The 25171-nt window shown below is 41.0% G+C and overlaps 1 protein-coding gene across 1 annotated transcript in view; it reads right to left on the bottom strand.

Annotated features, from left to right (window-relative positions):
- Positions 1 to 25171, bottom strand: part of MALRD1 (MAM and LDL receptor class A domain containing 1) — a 288950-nt gene that overhangs the window by 61305 nt on the left and 202474 nt on the right. Inside the window, exons 28-30 of the mRNA XM_063121247.1 lie at positions 20955 to 21083; positions 11978 to 12139; positions 5766 to 5923 (exon numbers count right to left, since the gene is read on the bottom strand). Of these exons, the coding sequence (XP_062977317.1) occupies positions 5766 to 5923; positions 11978 to 12139; positions 20955 to 21083 (449 nt within the window). The remainder of the gene's footprint in view (positions 1 to 5765; positions 5924 to 11977; positions 12140 to 20954; positions 21084 to 25171) is intronic.

Genomic DNA, 25171 nt, shown 5'->3' with positions numbered 1-25171 from the left:
AATGCATCTCTGCTTTTACCAGCAGATTTTTTAAAAATGCAAATAACATCAGCTGTGGGGGGCTGATAATGATTGGGATCGCAGCAGTCAGAGTGGGAGAATTTAACCATTACCTCTCCTGCTGCAGTCCTGAGAAAAATCCTCCCACCCACAGATTATACTTTTTGCATTGAAAAAACCCCCTGCATGTAAAATGCAAAGATGCATTCAACCTCACGTATAGTTTGTCCCACAGATTAATGGCTTGGAAGATGAGAGTTTGCTGTTTCTCATATGCTTTTAAAAAAAATTATAAGGCATGACTCTTCCAAGCAGAATCTAGAGACTCTAGCTGCATCCTCTTTGAATCCATTTAGTCCGTTTATTATTGGATTTGTTATTTGTTATGAATGATACTTTTCCAGTTCCAACTGAGCAAATGAACCAATTGCAAATGGAAAGAAAATGCATAACATAAAATCTGTAAGCCGACACTCTTTAGATTGGAAATATGAAGGTTGTTGTTGTTGTTGTTGTTTTGTGCTAAGTATTTTAATTGGCAGACATTGACTAATTATACAGAATGTTTGTATTTTGAACAAAGAAGGAACCCACCTGCTGCAGAGACTGAAAGTGGCATAGGTTACTTATCTTTGAGTCTTTGCTCCCATAACTGTCCCAAGGAGACTATTTCAGAAATCTGTATTTTCAAAAGTTGGGCATTTTTTCAGTGTGGCTGCTGAAGCAGTTCATTAGATGAAAATGCCAGTGGCCATGATGTGTTGATAGGTGGAGAAAGGAACCTCCCAATTCAGTGGAGGCTGGTGGCTCCGATGTCAGCTCCCTGCATAGTGCTTAGCATGCTGGAAGTACTCAGATTCAAATCCCCTCTCAGCCATGAAGCTCAATGGGTGACTATTCTACCTCACAGGGTTATTTTGAGGATATAGGATGAACATGTGGAAAAATACTTGATCTTGACCAGATACAAAAGAGGGCAGGTCTCCTGCAGCTGTTGAGGGGAAGAGGGAATTTGACCAGGTGCTGCATGCATACAAATGACACCTGCTAAAATTCCGTTTTCAATACAACTGTTAAAGATGCAGGAGCCCTGTCCTCCTTTCCATATGATCACCCTAATGTAATAGGAAAGGAAACCTTGTACATTGCCCTAGTGTCATGCCCTGCATAGAGATGGAGTCAGGAGATGAGGAGGAGGTGGCAGAGGCTGGACCTAGTTCCGAGAAGCCCAGCTCAGGTAGTGAGGAGGCTGGACTGGCAGAGACTGTGGCAGAGCCTCAGGGAGAAGAGCCAAGGCCAGCTGGGACCTCTGCTAGCTCTGAGGGCCTGATGCCAGCAAAGACTACGGAGGAGCCGCAGAGGTCGGAGGAGGAGGCGGAGAAGCCTGGTTTCAGCCAGTTGCAGGCGGAGAAGGCAACCAGACGCCGGTCTTGCCGCCTCCACCAGAAACACCAGGCAATTAGGGATCAGCTGAGAGGCCATGACTCAGCACTCTGACTAAGGATAAAAGCGCAGCTGTGAGCCCTGCAAAGTTGTCAGAGATTATCTGAGCATTCTGGCGGAAGCCTTTGCTCTTGGATCTTGTGACCTCGTGCCTTGTTCCTGAACGCCTGGATTCTGATTCCTGTCTTGATTCCCAGACCCCGTGACCACGTCTGCCTACTCTGGATTCCTGCTTCAACCTTGGACCGGTTTGTGACTATGTCTTGCCTGTTGTTGCCCCTGACTCTGGACTGTGTTACTGGTTTGTCGCTGACTGTTGGCTGTGTTTGAACTTGGACTGCATTATCGAATCTCCTCTTTGCCACGCTCCCTTGACTTTGGACTGGACATTGACTACTCTACAAGCCTGCTCCTTGAACTGTTCCTGTTCCTTGACTTTTGCTGTCAAACCCCCGTTTTCCCCTCCTTTCCCTGCACTGTTTAGCTTCTGTAAATAAACACCTTCGTTACCTAAAATAAAATAAAATAAATGGTCACGGGGTCCGGGAATCAAGACAGGAATCAGAATCTAGGCGTTCAGGAACAAGGCACGAGGTCACAAGATCCAAGAGCAAAGGCTTCCGCCAGAATGCTCAGATAATCTCTGACACCTAAACATCTTGGAGGAAGTGGCATAAAAGTCAGAAATAGTAATCATAGTTATCTCCATTGAACACATTATATATTTCCTCTTAAAAACTCATAGATACAAGTTGCAAAAATATCACGCTTGGTATCAGCTCTTGACATCTAAGAGCAGCTGCCAGGGCCCCAAAACAAGGCCCACCGGCACTGAAACCTGTCCAGTGTCCTTCACACTTGGGCCTAATCTACACCAAGCAGGATATTGCACTATGAAAGTGGTATGAAAGCGATATATAAAAGGCAGGAGCCACACAACTGCTTTATAGAGGTACTGAAGTGTACTGACAACTGTTGGGGCCCATTGACACATAGGCCTTAGCTAGACCTAAGGTTTATCCCAGGCTGGGGTCGTCCCTGCTTGCTCCCAGGATACCCTGTGTGTCATTTACATGACACACGGATGATCCTGGAATAAACCTTAGGTCTAGCTAAGGCCATACTGTACCATGTACTGCTTTCACACCGCTATATTCTGCTTGGTGTGGCTCCTGCCGTTTAGATCCTGCTTTCATACCACTTTCATAGTGCAATATCCTGCGTGTGTAGATTGTGATGGTTTTATTATGGTTAATTTTTGTGAACCACCCAGAGAGCTTCGGCTATTGGGCGGTATAAAAATGTAATAAATAAATAAATAAATAAATAAATAAATAAATAAATAAATTAGGCCTTGGTTTGTGAGTCTCCATTTTAATTTCCCCAATGCCCAGGAGTAACATTGCTGGACAACCATCTGTCAGGGATGCTTTAGGGTGGATTCCTGCATTGAGCAGGGGGTTGGACTCGATGGCCTTGTAGGCCCCTTCCAACTCTGCGATTCTATGATTCTATGAACACTACATTGGACACTCTGAGAGTTTGTGGGAATCAAAATGGCAGATTGCTGCTACAGCCAGGTAAGCCTGAGGGGAGCCTCAGGGGCCGACTTGTGGGCCCTGAGTTAAGGAGCAAGTAGAAGTAAAAATGAATTTGTAAAAGCAAATTTTCACACAACGCAAAGACATCACTCCCAAACATGGAAAACAGTACAAAATTTGCTTGTTCAGTTTGTATTTCTCTCCTCAAAAATGAGCTGAAATAGTACTAAAAAAACCCCTCATTTGTAAAGAAATTGGTTCATTCTTTGCTGTAATTTATCACACACCCGTCCACAGCAATTTATATAATATGAACTGCCTAACAAGCTGGAAAACTGAAATATTGGACATATATTATCACAAGGGGAATTAATTTTGCTTTAACTTCCAGTAATATGGCAATATGTTCAAGTAGCATTGCAGTGAAGGGAGGATGAACAGTGAGGCTGTAATTATTCTCTTCATCGCATTCTACACAGTAAAGCAACATGAGGGAAACTAAGGTCTAAAACCAAGAATGTTAAAAAAGGAAAGGAACTCTACAAATGGTTATATTTAATAGCTTCACACACCTTCAATCTCAGGACAAGCAGCAAGGAGTGGAATTGGAAGAGTTGATGAGAGAAGAAATAATTGGCATTTTTTGCATTGAAAGAAGACAGATTGCTATTTATTTCTTAATTTCTTAATTACATTTATATCCTATCCTTGCTGAAAAGTACTCAGGATGGTGTGTAAAATTCCTCCCTCGTCCTGTATGACAGATGGAGCCAAATTGCCCTCCCTCCCCACACCAATGATGTGGGCTGGAAGTTCTCAGGGGGTGGAGCCATGCTATGAAGCCCCACCCTCTCCCCCGACATCATTTGCCCCATCCATTTTGCCTTCCACAGAACTCTGTGCCTCTCTCTTTGTGGAGAAAAGGCCTCCATCAGCGCCTGGAGAAACAGCTTCTCCAGCTGTTGACTGAGTTGTGTGAAGTAGGCGCAAGGGGCCTGATCCAAATTGGAACCTTAGTGTGGGGGACAGGGAGGCTTTTAAGATCTGGATTGGAGCCCAGCACCTGCTCTACAGTAAAAATGACCAACACAAAGTCGTAGCTGCTAGATATGGATTTAAAGTAATGCTTTGGCTCTCAGAATCAGACAGGGGTTATTCCCAGCCCTACCTGGAGATGCCAGGGATTGAACCTAAGTCCATCTGCATGCAAAGCAGGTGCTCTGCAACTGAACTACAGTTCCTCCCCACTGATCTATGGCCCAACTTAAAGTCTATATACATCCTCCACATGTTGGTTTCTGTGGAGCAGTGCTTAATTGGGTCCAGTTGGCCAAGGGATGAGAACAAATTAGACACACAGGCATACCTGGGATGATAAATTGGCCACAACGTTATTGACTCACTTAAATAGGCTTGGATGCAGCATAGGGCATGGATCTTGTAATCTGCCAGTCTGTCTATTGATTGATTCCCCACCCTGGCCTGCAAGTCAGGGGCACACCATGGTGTGGACTGTTAATGTGAACCCCTTCCTACTGACCCAGATGTGTCCACCTCTCAGCCCCCATGCCAGTCTGGTCTTGGTGCCGCATCTGGGTTGGTAGAAAGTGCTGCTCCCCCATGGTGAGAATTATGGGAATCCTCACCATGGGGGAGTAAGGAGCCCAGTCCTGCTCCCCCCTGGATCCAGCCCAGTGCCTATCATGCCACAAGAGGCAGGGGAGCTGCATGGGACGACTGCCTTTGGGAGCTTCAGGTTGAACTGGAGGCAGAACAAAGGAGAGATCTCAATCTGGTGGGTCTGCCTGTTTGGTCCCTCCCCATCAAAGCACTGATCGGCTCAGCAGTCCCCTCCTGGGGAGGAGATGCTACTGCTGAACCTGTGCAACCACTCTTCGCCAGCCTTTCTCCCTTCACTGCCAACCTGCATGCCTACACAGATCACTGCTCCCCATTAAGAGGGGAACTCGACAGAAGTGCAGTAACAATGGCCAAAACAATCCTGCAGTTTCTTGATGCTGCTAATGGTATCAAGCTCTCCAGTTAGCTTACATCTAAAATGTTTTAAGAACTCTTATAGACAAGGAGACAGAATGTAATTCTCCCACTTGAAGCAGCCTTCAGTGTTCAAAAGAACCTACCATCATTACTAGAAAAAGCTTCCCAGAAACTTGGAGCAACACTTTCTCCATGAAACGTGCTAGCAACAGGGAACCATAACAACTTCACAGGGAATGAGAAAAGCTGAGGAAAACCTTGCCTGGTCCAGATCCTCTAGTTCAGTGGTTCTCAACCTGGGGCGCTCCAGATGTGTTGGACTACAACTCCCAGAATGCCCCAGCCAGCTGGGGCATTCTGGGAGATGCAGTCCAACACATCTGGAGTGCCCCAGGTTGAGAACCACTGCTCTAGTTGAACAGAACTAACAACAGTAAATTGGACAACAATTGTCATAAAATACATACACATCATCCTTTATGCAGCACAAAGAGATACTGATCATGTTACTTTTTTATTATTACACACACACTGTTTAATTTAGACGATTGGACAGTGTGAAAATAAGCAGCAAAGGGATGCTTCACATATCAAAATATAATATATATTGTGTACAGGTGGGTGGTGGGACTGTATGCACGGCTTTTGTGAAATGAATAGTGCTGCTCATGTTGATTTTGTTTTGTTCTTTTAGCAGGCTGGACCTTAGTGCAACTGGCAACCATGAAAAGGATGAATAATGCTATGATAATCTACTAAATCGGAAACACTCTTTTTGCATACCTTTAATGTTCCAATTTTAGGAGAATTCCATGGCCAGAACCAAAAGCGGAGTCTGCATATACCCAGACTGGCTGGGAAGTATTTGGTGGTAACTATTCTTGCTCTGTCCCCTTCTTGTTGAATAGATGAATTGACATATAGAAAATTATGCCCATTACCTTTGAGTAGATAAAAATTCTGTATTAGTACTAATACTGTATTAAAATTAAGAAAATGTATTTTTCTTAGAGTGCCATATATAATTTGAGTGACCCAGTTACAACTGTAAGCACATTACTCTGTTTACAATCAAACTTTCTATGCATGCTTGTGGGTGAGCTGAGATTTCTGATCTATGAGCACAGTTATAAGTATAGAACTAAAGGGTAGTTTTGGATTACTCTGAAGTGGTATATGTGGTACTACATGCCACTAGAGTGGCTAGGGAGTGTTCTCTTTATGAGTCTAGCAGCAGAGACATACGATCACCTGTGCATGATAGGAAAAGCCTTTGTCTGTATTGTCATTTTTTGAGCATTTGCAATAATGCAGGGATGAGGAACTACTTCCAAGTTGGGGGCCAGATTGTACCCCAATGGGACATCCATGGCATGGATGACATCAGTGGGCATCAATTAACCTGGAGATCTGGCAAATGATATTACCACTCTTAGAGCTACACTCCCCCATGTTTCTCCTCCATGACACCATCGATTAGCTCTGAGACAGGGGGTTAGAGTAAACACAACCATACATCGTGGCTTCCTTATTGGTCTAGGAAGTAATCCAAACTAGAACTTCCAATACCTTAAAAGCCATATAATACATAACGAAGTGCCTGCTTTATAAGAATAGCATAAATGTTTTATATGGCTGTGTTTCTTGTATTATTGTTTAATTAAATAATGTTTTGGTACCAGAGTTCACTATGGCTCTGGCAGTTCATCAGGCCTCTGGGAAAAGAAAATCACTGCTGTTAGAGTTGCTAAACAGTGTTCAAATTAAGAAGAACTAATCAATGTAACAATATTTAGGGCAGTATCTTAGAGGGCAGTGTCACAACCTCTGTTGGTTCCATTGTGCTCATTGGACTCACTGCTTGCACAATGGGGCTTTTTGTGGTTTTAAAAACAACTCCAGAAATGAGTGAAAACACTTGTTTCTGGATCAGGTCAGGTCAGCAGAGCTTCCTTCCGCGAGTGCTACTGACCTGTGCCATTCTGGAAACGAGTTGCCACTCATTTCAGGTTGTTTTAGAACCACAAAAATCCCTGTGTGAAAGCGGTGGATCTCGCAAGCACATGGACACAATAGTATACTAACCACAGGTTGTTAATTATTCACAATAATACAGTGCATATGTTAAAACATTTTATTTATTTATTTTTAAAAAGCTTCCCCCGCCCTCATTTTTGTAATGTTTACACCCGGTGTCATTTTGTAATCACCAGTTTACTATAATTAAAATCAAGGAATTCCCATACACAACTTTAAATTAACACTAACATTCACTCTGGAAGTACACCACAGTCTGCTTTCCCCCACTTTACTATTTTTTCTCATTTTTATATAACAATAAAACAACAATAAAACAATAACAATAAAACAATACATAACCATAATAATACTTCAAAAAGTTCCTGTGTGTTAATTATGTGTTTCCCACCACAAGACATGGTCAATACTAGGGAAGTTCAACACAGAAACTATAGATCCTGCCTAAAGTATATATTTTATGTCTTCAAACTATTGTCAGAATCATTAAGCATTTCTTGTTTCTCTCATATTCATCGTCCTTATCTTTAATTAGAACAATACGTTTCTATCTGGTACTTAAATCTCTATGGAGTCATGCAGCGCCTCCTTTGCAGAAGAAATACAAATAAACCCTTTGAGACTTTTGAGATTAATTTAAATGAAAGAAAAATCCAAGGATCTCGTGTTCTAAGAAGTGCACCTCCTTAGAGGTTAAGGCATCCTTCAACCATCTCAGCCACATCTATGTGGGAGGATAGAGACCATCTCATTATCCTGCAGTGCAACAGTGTTCATGTATCCAGAATCTATTAATAATACTTTTGAGCAGAGTCCATGGTGTTGTAGCAAAGTTGGGTTGCTTCAACATATCCCATGCCTGTCCCCACCCCCTTAAGCCAGGACTCTCATTAGGAACCTTGCTTCCCACCCCTAATCCTTGTCCATGGTCAGACACCATCTGAATCAAAATACCACTGAGATCAGCCGCACCAAAGAAGAGTGAAGAGTTATCCAAACCATTGTAGCACCAACTACCAGCATCAAAATACAGGATAATGTATCACTGGTGGTGCAATACCACTAATTCGCAAATGGTACCATTGGTCAAATAGCAGTTTCGGGCAGAGGGAGAGTGTAGATTTTTTAAAAATGGCAGGGGTAAAGAGTAAAATCCTTCTCCTAGTCCCGATTCAGTCACCTTTCATGGTTGCTTTTAACCTTTTTTTTTTAACCCATGAGTTCCGATTGCAAATCTCCCATGCCATATCTAATTTGACCTTTTGTTTTAATTTGTCATATATCTTTATCATGTCCATAAATTGTTTCCTAGTTGGATCAAAGCAGAAACACATTTAGCCCAGCATTCAGAGTTTTAGTGGTTTTGTGACATGTACAGAATGTGTAAAGAGGCCTGAGGAAATTCTCCTTGGTTACATCTTCTAGTCTACAAACCATGGGATGGCAACATCTGGCCCACAGAGGTTCCCCCATTTTGCCTGTGGAGCCTCCTTGGATTCTCCCAGAGGATGGAGAAGAGGATTCTCTTCTAAGCCCCCAAGTCTCACCCCCTCTGGGCTACACAATGAAGCTTAGAGACATCCTTAGGAAATGAAGATGGCAGGCAGCCATGACAGCCATTTTGTGGTAGTGCCCAGGGCAAGTACTTAAATTGCCAAAGGTGCCCATAGGCCCACAGAACTTACCCACCCCTAGTCTACATCATTCTTTTGTTAATTCCAGTGGCAATTTAATGGAATGAAAGGCAACAAGCTCAATGTTTGATGAAGCAGTTTGAGAAAGTAATTAATGCACATTACCTTGCATTCATTACTAAGACATCCAACACAAGTACTGACTGAGGCAAAGTGTTATTAGCATGTCGTTCGAGCAGCAATTCACATACTGACAATCAACATTTCAAGAAAGCAAAAACGAACACAGCACAAATAAAGTGTCTGTCAGGGAGCCCATTACTTCACTGCTTAAAGGAGCAGCTGCACTGAGGTTACAACCTGGAAAAGGCCATTCCTAGTTGGAGTGCCTACATTTGCTTTTGCCTTCAATTGTATGTATTTATGGCTTTTTCACTCCTAAAATGAATGTCTGTAATGGTTTTCAAGGTTGTAGTAGAGACATGGTTGCTTTTTTTGGTTTGAAACTTGCTCAGTTCGACCCTCAATCTTATGCAATTTCTTGCTGTCATTCAGTTTTCAATGGGAGGATTTTGCAATGGCAATAGGAGAAAGTGCAGATGGTGCCCTTAGTACAGACAATAAAGGCAGAGAGTTTGAATAATCAGAACAGCCATTAGGTAATTTTGGACTCTGGACTAACAGTGCAATCCTTTATATGTCTACTCAGAAGAAAGGTCCATTGAGTTCAACAGGACTTGGTCCCAGCCTTAATGGTCTTGCAGTTACTAAGATATTAACTTTTCTGGAAATGTTGAAGTCATGAAAAAGAGACCAATTTCCCACCATCACCACCAGCTTTTTTGTGAAAAGAGTAAATAGAAGAATAGAAGAACAGACCTGTTGGATCAGACCAAAGACCCAGCTGGTCCAGCATTCTGTTCACACAGTAGCCAACCAGCTGCCCATGCGAAGACCACAAGAGGATGTGAGTGCAACTCTCCTGCCCATGTTCCCCAGCAACTGGTGTGCATCGGCATACTGCCTCTTATGCTTTTATGCTGTTGGTTTTTTTTATGTCTCTGATGGTTTTTAAATTTTGTATAATTTTTAATGTTTACTGTTTTAACTTTTGTGAACCGCCCAGAGAGCTTCGGCTGTGGGGCGGTATATAAATGTAATAAATAAATAAATTATACTAGAGGTAACATATAGCCATCAGGATTAGTAGCCATCAGCAGCCTTATCCTCCATGAATTTGCCCAATCCCCTTTTAAAGCCATCCAAATTGATGGCAATCACTACATCTCGTGGAGGTGAATTTCATAAATTAACTATGAGCTGAGTGAAGAAAGAGTTACTGCTGCCTCAAAAGTACATTTGCCGTAGTTTTGTGCAAGCAAAATTAGTACAAGAGCCTCAAACTGCTACTGTCCTCCTTTTCATATGGTCACCCTAATATACTGCATTCAAAGGAGTTAACATTTTCTAATGCTATAGACTGACTTGCATACTGCACATTTGAGCAAGTAAAACCATGCCTTAAAAAGCACTTTACACATTCCATGAGGGAGAAAAATGTCATAGGAGTTCTTTCAGTGACCCCTGAAAGTTTCCATTTTTTCCACAGGAAGAATAATGAAAAAGGTCCTCAAAATAAATGGAAGGAAAATCTTTGTGTCTGAATTCTTCTATCTTTTCGCCAGGCCTTTATATTTCTACTTGGGGGCAGGGAGTGGCACTTACATGTGTATTATTTCAAATCTGGTTAAGCTAGCCCTGCCGTGTTTGGGGACCCTCCTGCTCATTGGCAACCTGGGCTTCTGCCCCAAGGTTCCTCCCTGAGGTGCCAAGTAGGAAGCATGTTTGTTCCTTTGCATCTTTTGTAAGTCGTTCGTCTAGATTCTCTCATAGAATCCACCAGAAACTATTCATTTCTATGTCAGAACATTTGGCCAATGGTCTACAGACACAGTGTGTACAGAACAGGGATGGGCAAATCAGCAAAAGGCCAGCCCATCAAGTTTTTCAAATTCCATCTTGAAGTTCGTTCCATATCAGATTGCGAGCTTTGGGCTTTTTCATGCTCATTTTCCCAAACCTATGCATCAATTGTGTGCATTTTTGAAATGTACATATTTTTTTCTCCCAGACATTAAAGCATGTTTTCAAAAATATGCTTTTTTCGTGTGCAATTTCAAAATGTATGCATTTTCCTAATGCACTTTTTTGTTCAGCGAATGGTATCATAAGGTACCACAGATAGTGTTCAGGTCCATGTTTGGTTCTGGGAGGTAGGAACTGGGTAAATTCTGGGCAAAAATGAACTGAAACGAATTTCTCATTCGTCCATAGTACAAACCTTCAGGAGAATGCATGGAAGTTCAGGAGGATCTGCTACTCCGATCCTGCTCTACCCTTTGAAGCATTTAGTGAACAGGGCGACTCTCTTTCGATGGAGAGAGCATCAGAGTCACCAAAGCATGCCTGTGTGAACCAGCTGGCCTCAGCTGAATTCTTTTTCAATGACAGCTGCGGCCACCAAGGCAGAATGCCATCCTTATTATGCTTGAGTGAAGACCCATGCAAGTACTTAAAAAAAAAATCATTAGATGATAAGCCTACTACAACTGAAGATTGGATTGTCACCAGCTGTAGTTAACAATAGTTACACCGCTTGCTGCTCTTAATTCTTCATCAAAATAGGCCTAGAAGGGGGAAGTTTACAAGCACCACTTTAATTAACAGTATATTAAGATGAAGGCAAAGGTATGGAATGCTGATTTAATCTACTAGAAGTTTTTCCCCCCTCTCCCAAGGGGTCCTGATTAATTAGCATCTTTTCATTTCATTTTGCAACGCATTATCTTCAGAGGTGAATAAACAAAGGCATACAGCCACAGCAAAGAATCAGGAATGATGACCAGGTCTGCCTTCAAAAGAGCTATCTATAAATTACACTGACTGTTGCTAACTCAAGCAACGATTAAAATGGCTGATAACTGGCAAGTGTCAGGCTGCTTTATTTTATTCAATTTCAAACAGCAGCATCGGAGAACATTCAGTGTGCTCAGTGTTGTTCAGCTCTTCTCAGTCTTTTGCGGCATCTTACTTATATATTGTCGCCACAGAAAACAAAATAACATTTCCCCCCCATTGGTATTTTGCAATTAGTTCCCGGTGGCATTTGCTCACCGTATTTTTCTTGTTTGCACTGCACACAAAATTGATTTCATTGTCTACCACAGACCCGGATTTTCCTTCAGCAAACAGCTTGAGGATATCTGTTTGAAGAATAACAGCTTTCAATCATTCCCCCCTGCAAAAAACAGAGTTGCATATCACCTGGTGTGTGATCCTTGGCTGGGCCTCCTTGTTCTATGGCAGCCCTGTTGCCAATGTACCAGTCAAATTCATCTCCTGGATCTTGTGTTAACCTGCACACATCCGTCCAGTCTTGGCTTTGTGTTTCAAAGTTACAGCTTCCTGGGACAATGGTATATTGGCCTGCCCACATAAGAAAGACCACATTTATTTATGTATTATTAAAGATATTTATAGATCACTGTTGAATACCTGCTCCCAAAGTGGTTTACAACAAATTAAAAATACATATGAAAAGCATTCCATGCAAACTAAAACAAACCAAGTAAAACTGTAAAAAGGAAGACTGGAACTACATGAGAAGCAATGGTAGCAAATCTTATGTTCTAATATGGTCTCAAGTCTTCCCGTTCTTCTTACACAGGGCCCCAAGACCTTTTCATCAGCTAGAGCTGAGGTGGAGAACCTGCAGCCTTCAGTATCATCTAATATTCCAGACACGGTAGGCCAACTCTTTGCTGTCTGGACTGCCCCTCTGGAAATCATGTCCTCTTCTGGTGTGTGTGTGTGTGTGTGAGAGAGAGAGAGAGAGAGAGAGAGATGTAAATCTGTAATGCTGCAAACTCCACCAACATTTGGTTCTCTGGCTCTGCACACCATTAGCTATGCACCCCCCATGACTTTTTCAGAAGGTCAACAGCCCTTCATAGGAAAATGTTTCCTCACCCCTGAGCTAAAGGATGAAATAGATCAGATTTTTTAAAAGAAATAATGAATTTACATTTTGATAAATACAACTAGATGATGGGAAGTCACTCTAGGGATGGGGGAATCTGTCAATTTTAGTTCAGTTCAGTTTCTCATTTTGGCAGATCTTAACTTCAGTTCATCCTGATTCCACATCAATGTATTTAATTTTTTAAGTCTACACAAAAATCTGTACGCATTGTTGTGGACACTTCTTGCTCATGTATGCATTTTGGCAAGCGATTTTCTTTGTAATATTTTTTTCTGTGCGTTATTTTGCTGTTGGGTGCATTTTTGTGCACACTTCCCCCGGTGTATGTACTTGTTGTGAGTGGGGAATTGTAGTGCTAAATTAGACAATGTGCAAATTTTGATGCATTTTGGTCAAAGGAGATCATTTCTGCACCAGAGAAAATCACAATTGTTATTGCCTTGAAGAAGGACTTTGTCCAAAACATGTCGGCAATTCACCAATGAAAAACTTGTAATATATCTCCATTTCCACCCCTAGCCTTTGGCTTTTCCTCACGTGTTACTTGGGGTTTCCTTTCCTTTTGCTGTCTTTCGCTCATTGGTTCAGCAGCTGCTAATTTGGTAATTCACATAAAACCTCTGATGGAATGAATTTCTCACCCAGCAAACACTCTTTTGCCTATTAAGGAGCAAATAGGGGACAACCATCTGTCAGGTGTGCTTTTGGGTGGATTCCTGCATTGAGCAGGGAGTTGGACTCTTTGGCCTTATAGGCCCCTTCCAACTCTACTATTCTATGATTCTATGCCTGGAATTCACTTCCAGTGCATTTGCAGACGGCAACGTCAATTTCAGTTTTTAAATCTTGCTTGAAAACATTTCTTTTCTCGAAAGCTTTTCAATCGTAGCGTGATCATACTAGTCTATATTTTAGTTTTAATGCCCCCTACCCCGATTGGTTTTCCCCTTCCCTCCCCTGTCACTGTGATTTTAGATTGTAAGCCATATGGCAGATATTCTTGTTTTGTTTTATTCGGTACAGCGCCATGAACATTGATGGTGCTTTATAAATAAATATTATTATTAATAACAATAAAATGCTTTCATACTTCAAGAAATTGGACCAAAGCATTTCTATATTTAGTCTGGGGAAACGGATTTGGGGAAATGTTGTGATGCATGAAAGAACCTTAGATCAGAATGTGGGTTGCAATGCTAAAAAGGTGACATGTTTCCCGTGTATTTTCTTCATCCTTATAACTGAAAAGCTTTAGAGTGAAGTTGAATTTGAAAAGACTTTAATTTAAATTGATTTTTTCCTTTGGTACCTCAAGACCTCTTGATTTCCCCAACTTTTTTTATTATGTGACTATAAATGAATCTGGTCTTCAATTACAAACCACCTTACCTGAACAAAAGAAATCAATCTAAATAGGTGAGGATCATTTCTGGTACCGTCAACAACCAATAATGAAATATAAGAGAATACGCCAGCATTGTTTGTAGAAAGGTAGTAAAGGAGATTTATTTAGCACACCGGACCGATGCAAAACCATAAAGTATAGTTATTGCAGGGCTACTTGTTAAAGCTATTCCCAACTGAATGATGGGCACAATATTATTCTTGGCTAAATGGGATTGTTGACGCTGGCCAGGCCTGAATGAGCACGATTACACAGATTGTTGCCATGCCATCCAGGTAGTCACAAGGGTGCTACTACAACTCCAAGAGACATGGCTGAGGCAGGAAATCAAGATCCAGGTTTCTAAGCTTACTCAGGAGAAAGCAGAGTCAAGCCACCTTCCCATACATGGCCAGCTGCATGGAAGCTGTTTCCATATTGGGAGATCTCATACAGGGCAGGGCAGTTCAATAATTCAACCTCCTCAGTAGGGGCAAATTGCATGATGTTTTTTCCCAACCCCACTGGCATTCCAGGCACTGATCACATACTTTATGCCTGTAAGGCACTGAGGGATTGAGCTAGGGACTCTGGTCGCAGGGGTCCAGACTCCTTGCTCACTGCAGCACCAAGGCAGCTATCAGACTGAGGGAGTTATTGGTCTAAACTCTGCTGTACTACGATGCTACCCTTACAATAGCTGAAGATGGTACTGCTGCTCTTCAGAAATAAGTATCTGGTTGGCTCTATATAACTCTTGCTCCAAGCTTGGTTTCTCAGACTCAGCAGCTAATCTCCCTGACTGGGTTCACACAACACGCTAACCTACACTCAATTGTAGAGTGTGGTTTGTTGTTGAACCATGGGATATTTGTTGAACTATGGGTTAGTGTGTTGTCTAAACGCAGGACATTTTCCACAGGGTGGCTTATTAACCATTACAGTGTGGCTTATTTTTCTTGAACAACCCACCTTGTGTACCCATGATTTTTTTACTGGATTGTTCACATGGTTAACAAGCCACACAACATGGTTAACAAACCACCCTGCAGAAAATGTCCTGGGTCCAGACGACACACTAACCCACAGGTTCAACAAATAACCATTGAGTTTGGGTCATGCTATTTGAACAGCACATTCATAACTTTCTCCTACTGTATAGCTGATGAGGCAGGCACTTGGCTATCAAAGTTCATGAAACAAATCGGTTACTTTGCAGTTGTCACGAAAACTGGATAGAACACACTGCTATTCTTCTAGGATCGCTGCCAGTGAAATGGATGGGGCTTGAACTGCACAATCCTATACAAGTCCTGTTGAATTCAATGGGACTTATTCCCAGGTTTGTGGGTTTAGGATTACAGCCTAAAATGCTTCACTTTCGCCCTGTTGTCGTACTTCATGATTTCATCCTTACTAAAATGATGAAATCAGCTGACCACAGGAATTTAATATAATATCTTGCCAGGGTAATTCAGTTAAGACCATTATGTGCAGAGCTGATGAAGTCAGCTAGCTGCTTGTACCTTCCTGGCATTCTTTTCTATTCGATGTAAACCAAGTCTATTTACAGGTGATGGGGAAAGGACTCCTCCATTTGTCTCTGAAATTGCTTTTATTTCAATATGCCAAGGCATTTGACTACATGGTTCATCTACAGTGTAGCCTGCTATTAATAAAGCCTATGCATAATTGAATGCAGTTCAAAAAAAATTGAAAGTGCTTGCAGTGTGCTTGCAGTTTCCCACTACATCAGTACTGTTACTGATTTTTAAAGGACATGAGAACTGCATGAAACTCTCCAACAAAAAGGAAGGCAAGAATGTTTTTAAGTTCACATGATAAAAAGAAATCGCTGCCTCCTCCTTTCTTTCTTTTTTTTACTTTTCTTCTAACCTCAGAGCTGCAATTCCATTAATTTTAGTGGGAATTTGCCCATGTGCAGAGTGTTGTCAATCTGTATTGATAGGAATATAATGCCATGGAGGCTAATTTGAAGTATAAATATGCATTTAATCCAGATTTACATTGGAAAGGAAGGACAGCTAATCTTGGTTAGTGGCTTCAGAGGCCTCAAGGGAAAGTGGCAAAATTGGAGGTCAACTCTACCTAGGACGAATTTCACATATACCTTGGCCTGTAAAGTAAAGCAGAAAAATATGAATAGGAGCTAAATGTACTACCCTGTGTCAATAATTAGATTTAAATCCAATGTATATCTTTTTATTTATTTACTTCCTTTTTAATTTTTAGTTTCTTATTTTCTTGTGATTTGATTGATTTTGTTTTGGAAAACTAATAAAATCTTAAAAAACAAAAACAAAACCCTGCATAGGACTTTGGTTTTAGAGAGAATAAAGGAAGAATACAACTGAAAGTACAAAGGATTAGAGTACTGGATACAAACGGTAAATTCTACCCATGGCTAGCCATGTCAATGGCAATCATCTTGAGCCACTGGTAATGCTAACACACACACCCAACCAAGAAAGACAGAAACAATAACCTTAGATATGGCATGGCGTGATTAGGAATAGAGCATTCTGGAAATTATTTTACTCTACTCTATAAAGAGCTACTCAAAGCTTGGTACTAAGAGCATCCTTCTGCTACAGAACTGTAATCAAGTGTCAAAGACTAAATAAGAACATAAGAAGAGCCATGCTGGATCAGAACAAGGGTCCATCCCAGTCCAACACTCTGTTCACACAGTGGTCAACCAGCCATCGGCCAAGGACCAACAAGCAGGACATGGTGCAACAGCACCCTCCCACCCATGTTCCCCAGCAACTGGTGTATATGGGAGGTGGTACACAGCCAGCTATTGATAGCCTTCTTCTCCAGGAATTTATCCAACCCCCATTTAAAGCCATCCAAATTGGTGGCCATCACTAAAACTTGTGGTAGTGAATTCCACGGCTTAACTATGTGCTGTGTGAAGTAGTACTTCCTGTTATCTGTAATACTCCTCCCCCCCTACAAGCCAACACAATGTCTTGTCTCCCACATGATAAATCCGGCAACCGAACAAGGTGTGTTCTCTTACAATGAATTTACAAAGGGAATTATTTGTTTTAGTTGATTCTGGGGATGCTTGAGGAATTCAGTCTTTGAGCATGTCCTGATCCGTACCTCATAGATTAGTGTGCTATTTAACTTAGTGGTGCAACAGATTTTTCATTTTTGAGATTACGACACAGTTCTCAGCGGTTTAAACGTATCAAAATATGCATTTCAATGCATCTTTGGAGACAAAATAGGCATTTGAATATATATTGGGAGGCAAAATACACCTGAGAGAAAAATACACATTTAAATATGTATGAAAATATGGATTTGGAGAGGATTTTTTAAAATGGCAGATTAATGTGGAAATGGACTGGAACAGAATTATGCACATGCAAAAATGACACAGTCTGGGAAAAGACGGATTCTTCTGTTCCCTGGCTGTTCCCTAGCTCATTTTTCCCTGAGCTGTTGTATTGCCATTAGGTTAGCAAGAAGACAGATAAGGCTGCTGGGAGATTACAGTTTTCTGAATGCTATGAAGCTACACACACTCATTCTCATGCACCATGCTAAAAAACAGCTCACTGAGCAGAACAGGGACACATGATCTGGAGAAACCAAACATAAACGAGGCAAAATAAACAAGCATTGCAGTGCAATCCTATAGTATATGTAGCTCTTTGGAAATAAGTCCTATTGTTTTTATTTATTTATTCATTTACTTACCATGTTTATATGGCAGCCAATCAACATATATTCTTTGGGTGACTTACAAAACCAAGAATGAAGAACAAGAGTATCATAAAATACAACAAAAACAGTAAAATGCATCTTTAAAAAACATTTCCTTTCTGGCAGTGAAAAAATGAGATCATTAGCAGGTTAAACCTTAAAAGCTTACACACACACACACACACACACACTATTGTTTAAAAAGCATGAGTAAATTTAAAAGGTCTTTGGCACCCAAAAGATGATAAAGAAGGTGACAGGCTGGTCTCTATAGGCAGTTCAATGGGGTCATAGTTCCAAGTAAGTGGGAATAGTTTTGCAGCCTTAGAATTTTATTTTTATTTATTTTATTTTATTTTATTTATTATATTTTTATACCGCCCAATAGCCGAAGCTCTCCAAATGTCCAAGGATCAGAGAGAGGTAGTGCACCCATTACGTCCTGTCCATTCACACCCTATTATTAAAGCAATGGTATAGTGCTCTCATTTTAATGTCTACTTTTACATTCTGTATGAAACAATCCTTTTATATCCTGCATGAAAACCTTTCATCCATTGTTAGAAAGTTTGGATGGCTTTATGGAGGATCAAACTGATATATGGGACTCTTTGCTTCTATTCATTGTCTGAATAAGGAAGGAAAGCAGATGCTATCAAGCAGGCAGGGAAAGCTTTAAAAAAAGAACAACACTAGAAAACCCAGCGTCCCTATAACAGCATTACAGAATAAATCATCATCTTCATTGGCTTGCTGAGGGATTGTTACAGAGCATTAGATTCCAGATGCAATGCTTTTATCTTAGTGGTTGTAAAACTTTTCAAGGAATTTCACTTTATTGATTTCCCCATAGCCAAAGCTATACCTTATACCCAAAGCTCTCTGTGCAGTTCACAAAAATATATAATGAAAACATTATATATATATATATATATATATATATATATATATATAATTCAAAACGTTAAAAACCCACATTTTTTGAATTTACAAAGTGTTTTTAAAATGTTAGTATTACATGGCAAAGTTTATTTTCTCTTCATCAGAATTTGTTTAATATCCAGTGTTGATTTGGTCATCATTATATTATTAAGTGTCATGCTGGCTCAGACCAAAGATCTTTCTAGTCCAGCACCCTATTCCCACAGTGGCCAACCAGCTGTCGACCAGTAACCCACAAGCAGGACATGGGTGCAACAGCATACTCCCACCCATGTTCCCCAGCAACTGGTGCATATGTGCTTACAGCCTCGGATACCAGAGGTAGTACACAGCCATCAGGGCTAGTAGCCATTGATAGCCTTCTCCTCTAGGAATTTATCCAACCCCCTTTTAAAGCCATCCAAACTGGTGGCCATCACCACATCTTGCGGTAGTGAATTCCATAGTTTAACTATGTGCTGTGTAAAGAAGTACTATTAGGATGGTTAAGACTTCAGCTAAGATGCCCAAGAATCTTAAAATCAATTTAGCATAGCCAATTTGCTCTGTCTAAATAGGTCCAATTTAAACAAGGTGATGTTAGCCACAATTTGCTGCAGGGCAAATATTCTCAATGAAAAAGCATGGCTGAGGATACAACATTAGGGCAAACATTAGATTCCACTTGCCTTTATCTGTCATACAGATAGATAGCTTACAAATGTAAGCTGCAATATGCCATGATTCTTGCATCTTACAGTAAACCATTTTGTTTTGGTACGTGTCTATTCAGTGAATGTTTGAATTTCACAAAAAATCTCTTATCTTAAAAAAGCAAATCCTACCCCTGAGAGCTGTATTGCAGAGAAAAGGCCTGTTCACATCACTTTTCTAACTCCTATTTTCATACCGTCAATGGAGGTTTTCCTTAGTCATGCAAAACTTACTACTTTAGACTGCAAGCCGGACAGGATCTACACTACTGCTTTATAACTCCGCATTGGCACTCCTTCCCATGTAGATGTCAGGAAGGAGTGCCAATTCAGGAGCCCAAGGCCTCACAACCCAGATCTGCCACTTTCAAGACAGGGGCCAGTACTTTGAATCAGGCCCAGACATGGACTTGGCAGCCAGTGCAGATGAAAATGTACTGGCATAGTATGATACACTGGCCAGTCCTGTTAACAGTCTCGCTGCCCTATTTTGGACCAGCTGAAGTTTCCAGACTCACATATAATGCATTACAGTAATCTAGAAGAGAGGTTATCAGATCAGGGATAACTTAGCTAAGCTATCTCTGTCCAGATAAGGATGTAGCTGGTATATCAGCCAAAATTAAGTTCAACTGTCACCTAAAAATGCTGCGACTTTCACCTGTCCCTGAAAATTGCCAACTTCCATGAGGGATTAATAATCCCAGGAAAGGGGCAGAATTCCTCCCAGCCCTAACTTGAAGCACTTAATTAGAATATGCAAATAACAAATGATCTATGTAAGAATGAGAAATTTGAATATTAATATTTTACAGAGGGCAGCTGTTCTGAAATTCTCTACTCTGTTTCGTTTACTATTTAACGTTAAAAATCAATAACATGTTTCTATCTCTGTTGATAATCTGTTGAGCAATCCATTGATCTTTGATTACACATCAAACTAAGGCTGTAATCCTATGCACATTTACCCAGGGGCGGGGGACTTTATTTTTTAGTAAACATGCATAGGGTTGGGCTGCACATGGAGATAAAATTTGGGGCACATTCATCACTGGGATATACGGTCAATTCTGAGTTTCTTAAAAGATTCCCACCCTACCTTTGTCTGTGTGGTAAGGAACATGCCAAGAAGGTGAAATATCTGAATTAGGCTCAAGTTGCAGCTAGATTTTTCCTTGATTCAAGGAAAGTCTCCCAGTATAAGAAAATACCAAGTCTTGGCCTCAAGGGGGCTTCGGCTATTGGGTGGTACAAAAATGTAATAAATAAATAAATAAATAAATCATAGAATCATAGAATAGCAGAGTTGGAAGGGGCCTACAAGGCCATCGAGTCCAACCCCCTGCTCAATGCAGGAATCCACCCTAAAGGGGAACCATCAAAGAAACAGTATGTTTTTAATTATCCTATCCTGAGTCGCTGAAAGAAGTTGTATTATAGCACTTAAGATTTAAAACCGCCAGCTTGCATTAATGCATTAATGCACATAGAAGTACTTACTGCAATCAGCTTCATCTGACCAATCTTTGCAGTCAGCCTTGTAGTCACAGACAAGGTGAAACTCAATACATTTCTTGTTCCAACACACGAAGTCAGAATCAGCAGGGCACACCCCAGATTCCTCTCCGACTGAAACCAACAGGACAGCCAAATCAATACTTTAATTAAATCAAAGAATGCCCTTTTTGATTTGTTTACCCATTACACACCATCACTTTAGTGATTTACGGCTTCCAACAGATGTTATTCAATCCCACTCACTTTTAATGATGGCTTGTACCTGCTTAGACTACCCTATCGGCAACATTCAGAGCTTAATGGTGGGAAAGCTTTAAGTAGACTGGAATTCAATTCAGCACTAGGACAATGATTAATTTACCTTGTTGATCTCCACGTGCACAAGGTTGTGATAACTAGTGGTGTTCTCATTCAATCTGATAGGAAAGAAATTGCTTTCAGAAAGAAATTCAATGGTGAAGAAGGTTTGGGTTTCTTGTGCTTAACTAGGGTGACCATGTGGAAAGGGGTTCCTGTATCTAACAGTTGAATAGAAAATAGAATTTCAGCAGAATTTTATATGCATGAGGCACCTGGTGAAATTCCCTCTTCATCACAACAGTTAAAGCTACAAGAGCCCTGCCCTCTTTTGTATCTGGTCAAGAGGGCAGTGCTCCTGCAGCTTTAACCGTTGTGATGAAGAGGGAATTTCACCAGGTGCTGCATGCATACAAATGACGCCTGCTGAAATTCTATTTTCTATGCAACCGTTAAAGATACAGGAACCCTGTCCTCCTTTCCACATGGTCACCCTAGCTTAACTTATTTAGACGGTGGCCAACGGGTGAGTGCATGGGTCCAGTTTTTCATTGTACAATCTTCTCTCTAGCAATCGATAGCCTCCTTGGCTTCCCACACTTCAATTAAAGCCCAGGAGTAAGGTAATTCATAAGGTAATTCCTTTCACAGTGGGTTTCCCCTCCCCCCCCCCAGGTCATGAGGCTGCATAGCATTAGGAAGTTATGTAATAGAAAAGAACACACACACACACACACACACACACACACACACACAGAGCACCCTTGGCCACCTTGCCGTGATTAGATAAGCTCAAAAACTTCACCAAAAGAAATTCCAAAGAAATGATAAAACACAAGGCAGAAAAATGTAAGCCTCCTTCATGGGAGAAGAAACAGTTCAGGAAATTGGAGGGCAGATTTTAGCACAGCAATCGCTCCATCTCTTCCTTGGAGCTAGACACAACAGTTCTCTTCTTACATCCCACCATTGTAAGAATTGCCCACTTATTCCTACTCTCTGCTTTCTGTTCTTTAACCTTGATCTGTTCTCTTACCCCACCCCTCACTTGCATTGTGGTAGATGCAAAATGGGGGCCAGCCTGCCAACATAACTGATCCTGTTGCCACTAGCTCTCTAGCTGTTCCCGACAATCCACAATAGTTGCCCTAACTAGGTTTGGATGTCATAACAAGCCACCCTGAACAACCCAAGAATAAGCTATGGGTTCTCAGGGTGGCTTGCTCATGAAAAATAAGCCACCCTGCAGAAACTGTGTGGGGTTCAGACATCATGACAATCTACCATAGGTGGTTTGTCATGTGAACCGGATCAATGCAACATACTCAAAGCAATTTTAATGAATGGCAAATGATCTTCAGAACTGTGGATAAATGAGCATATGTGTGTGCCCCAGTAATAATATTAAATTATGGACATGATGAATTTGCAAACGCATGCAGTAGTTTAATAAACATTTTCTTTAAGTTATTTATTAGCTTTTGCATGGGAATGTTACATCACATTATGGTTTATCATGCTTAGTGCGGACACCAAAATTCGGCATGACTAACCAATGAAGTAATTTTGAACCAGTGGGATTGAAGAATTTGGCAAGTGCTAGGAATATCATAGAAATGGCATAGGAATTATACACTGTAAAAACACTTACATCTGCCGTATGCGTATGGCTAAGCACTTTAGTGGGCTCCCACTGTGGCCTAGGCATATTTATTATAAGTCAATGCAAGAGAAACAACACTTAAATTGTTTTATTTATATGTTTTTCTTCAGGGGAGAACAAAACATTCCTGAAGTGACTATCCCATTCTGGAGTAGTGTTCTGGTCACATTCTTCTGTTTGGCTCAGCTGTTCCCTGCTTTCTCACAAGTTCTAGCCCTGTGCAGGCAGCTAAATATGGGGGAAATCAATGGGTGGAGAGAGAGAGTAGGGATATGTCTGCTGAGCCTGCCTGAGCTCATGTATTGATTGGTTCTGTGCTTGTAGCCTGTACCCTTTGCATGGGAAAAGCCTACATGTCTACAACTTGTGCATATGTCAGTTCTGTGCTGAAGAGCCAATCAATGGATTTTGGTGACAGGGCCAGCAGGTACAATGCCACCCACTTCCCCTTCTATCCCTACATGGAGCTGTCAATACAGGGCCTACCCTAACTGCTGCATCATTTGACTCCATCTCATGAGGCAATAGTGGCCCTTGTTATTCTATCAGACAGCATTAGTTTCAAAGAAATTAGTCTTAGGTTTAAAATGGCATCATGAGAATAACTATGCGGTGTTTCTTGGAATTATAATTACACCCACCCATCCATGATGCATTGTGGAAACCAAATGATCATGACTACACCTCCAATTTAGGGGAAATAAAACTCTCCAAATTCTCAATTTGTTAAAAAGGATACTAATTAAACAGCCAGGAACTTCTTCTTTATCACGTGTGAAAATAATATGTGGAATGTACACACACACTCCATTTAAAAAGCTGAAATGTAAATGTGCTAGCCAGCATTTCACCTTCCTTGTAATGGATTTTAAGCACCTAGAACAATTAGGCCACAATCCTGTACCAATTTACCAGGAAGTAAGCCACATTGAACTCAGTGGGATTTACCTCTGAGTATACATGTCTAGGATTGCACTGTTGGAAAGCATGTTATTATTATGTCAGTTTAACTTTTATAATGTTATTTCTCAGGAAAGTATTATGAGCCTAATGTATAAGGATTTCTTTTTATTTGACATACTGTATTTTATATGACATTTATATAACAAACCACATCTGAACTATTTTGGCTTTGGCCTTCTATATTCTATATTGATTTGTGCTGCCCTCGTGTTTTCTTTTTTCCCCTTGCTCATCACGTCAGACCCCTGCCAGGTCTTCTGCATTCATAATATACTATTGATGAGCAAGCCGTGGATAGTTTGTACCAGTCTGGGGTGGGGGGACCAGCTACAGAAAATAATCAATGACATTGAAGACAGCTATCAAATGTAATCAAGCCAGCACAAAGCATTGTTCACACAGGAGGAACTGAGATACCCAACAGAAACAGTACAGACTGCCAGCCATGAATTAATACTATGATTCAGCACACATGATAAAAATCAAGAACTATGAATCTTGGGCCGTGAGTTCTGTCCAACATTTTGCAAACAGATTTCTGCTCACTCAACAGGACTCCATTTCCTTTCTCCTGAACCCTCCATATCCCCACCACCACCAATCTGCTCAAGAGCCCCTTCCAACCCTCCAGAGCAGATTTAGTAGGTATATTGTGGTGCCAGGAGGAAGGGGAATCAATTTCACCAGTGTTGTCTGTTCTGCCCACAGGCAGCACAGTTGGATACAACTCCATGTCTGTGGCATGGGGCATCTTTACGCTAAGTAGAAATTGTGTTGCTTACTTGGGTTATTTGTGCTTCCTGCTTTTTGGTGCAATTTTTATGGGCTGTATTACATGGACAGAAAGGGGTGACCACATGCTTTGAATTGAATACTTTCCCTCCATTCACTTTAACAGAGATAGCACCATCCAGTGGCAGAATATTCCACTCGTTTTAGGCTGGTACCACTTTAAAAGTGGTTCTTTTCATGGCGGAATTGCTGCAGGAGATGTCATGGTCATTCACAACATCATGTAATCAACCTGCAAACTTCTGTGAGGGGCCAGTCACGAGTGTGCTATAAATCACTTCTTTAGAGAAGCCCATAGCCTCAAGAAGGAAGCAACACAAATATTTGAACAGGCAGCACAACATCTTTGTGATAGAAGAAATCAAAGTTAGAATTTTGAAGAATCTTAGACATTCCCAACATAGGGCTTGTACTGCTATAGTTTTGAGATATCCATTGACATCCTACCATCAAAATGGATGAGTTTTGAGAGTGGCAGAAATCA

This window comes from Elgaria multicarinata, chromosome 1 (assembly GCF_023053635.1).
Source record: "Elgaria multicarinata webbii isolate HBS135686 ecotype San Diego chromosome 1, rElgMul1.1.pri, whole genome shotgun sequence".
Classification (NCBI taxonomy): Eukaryota; Metazoa; Chordata; class Lepidosauria; order Squamata; family Anguidae; genus Elgaria; species Elgaria multicarinata.
Note: the sequence above shows the minus strand (reverse complement) of the source record. Positions and strands in the feature narration are given on the sequence as shown.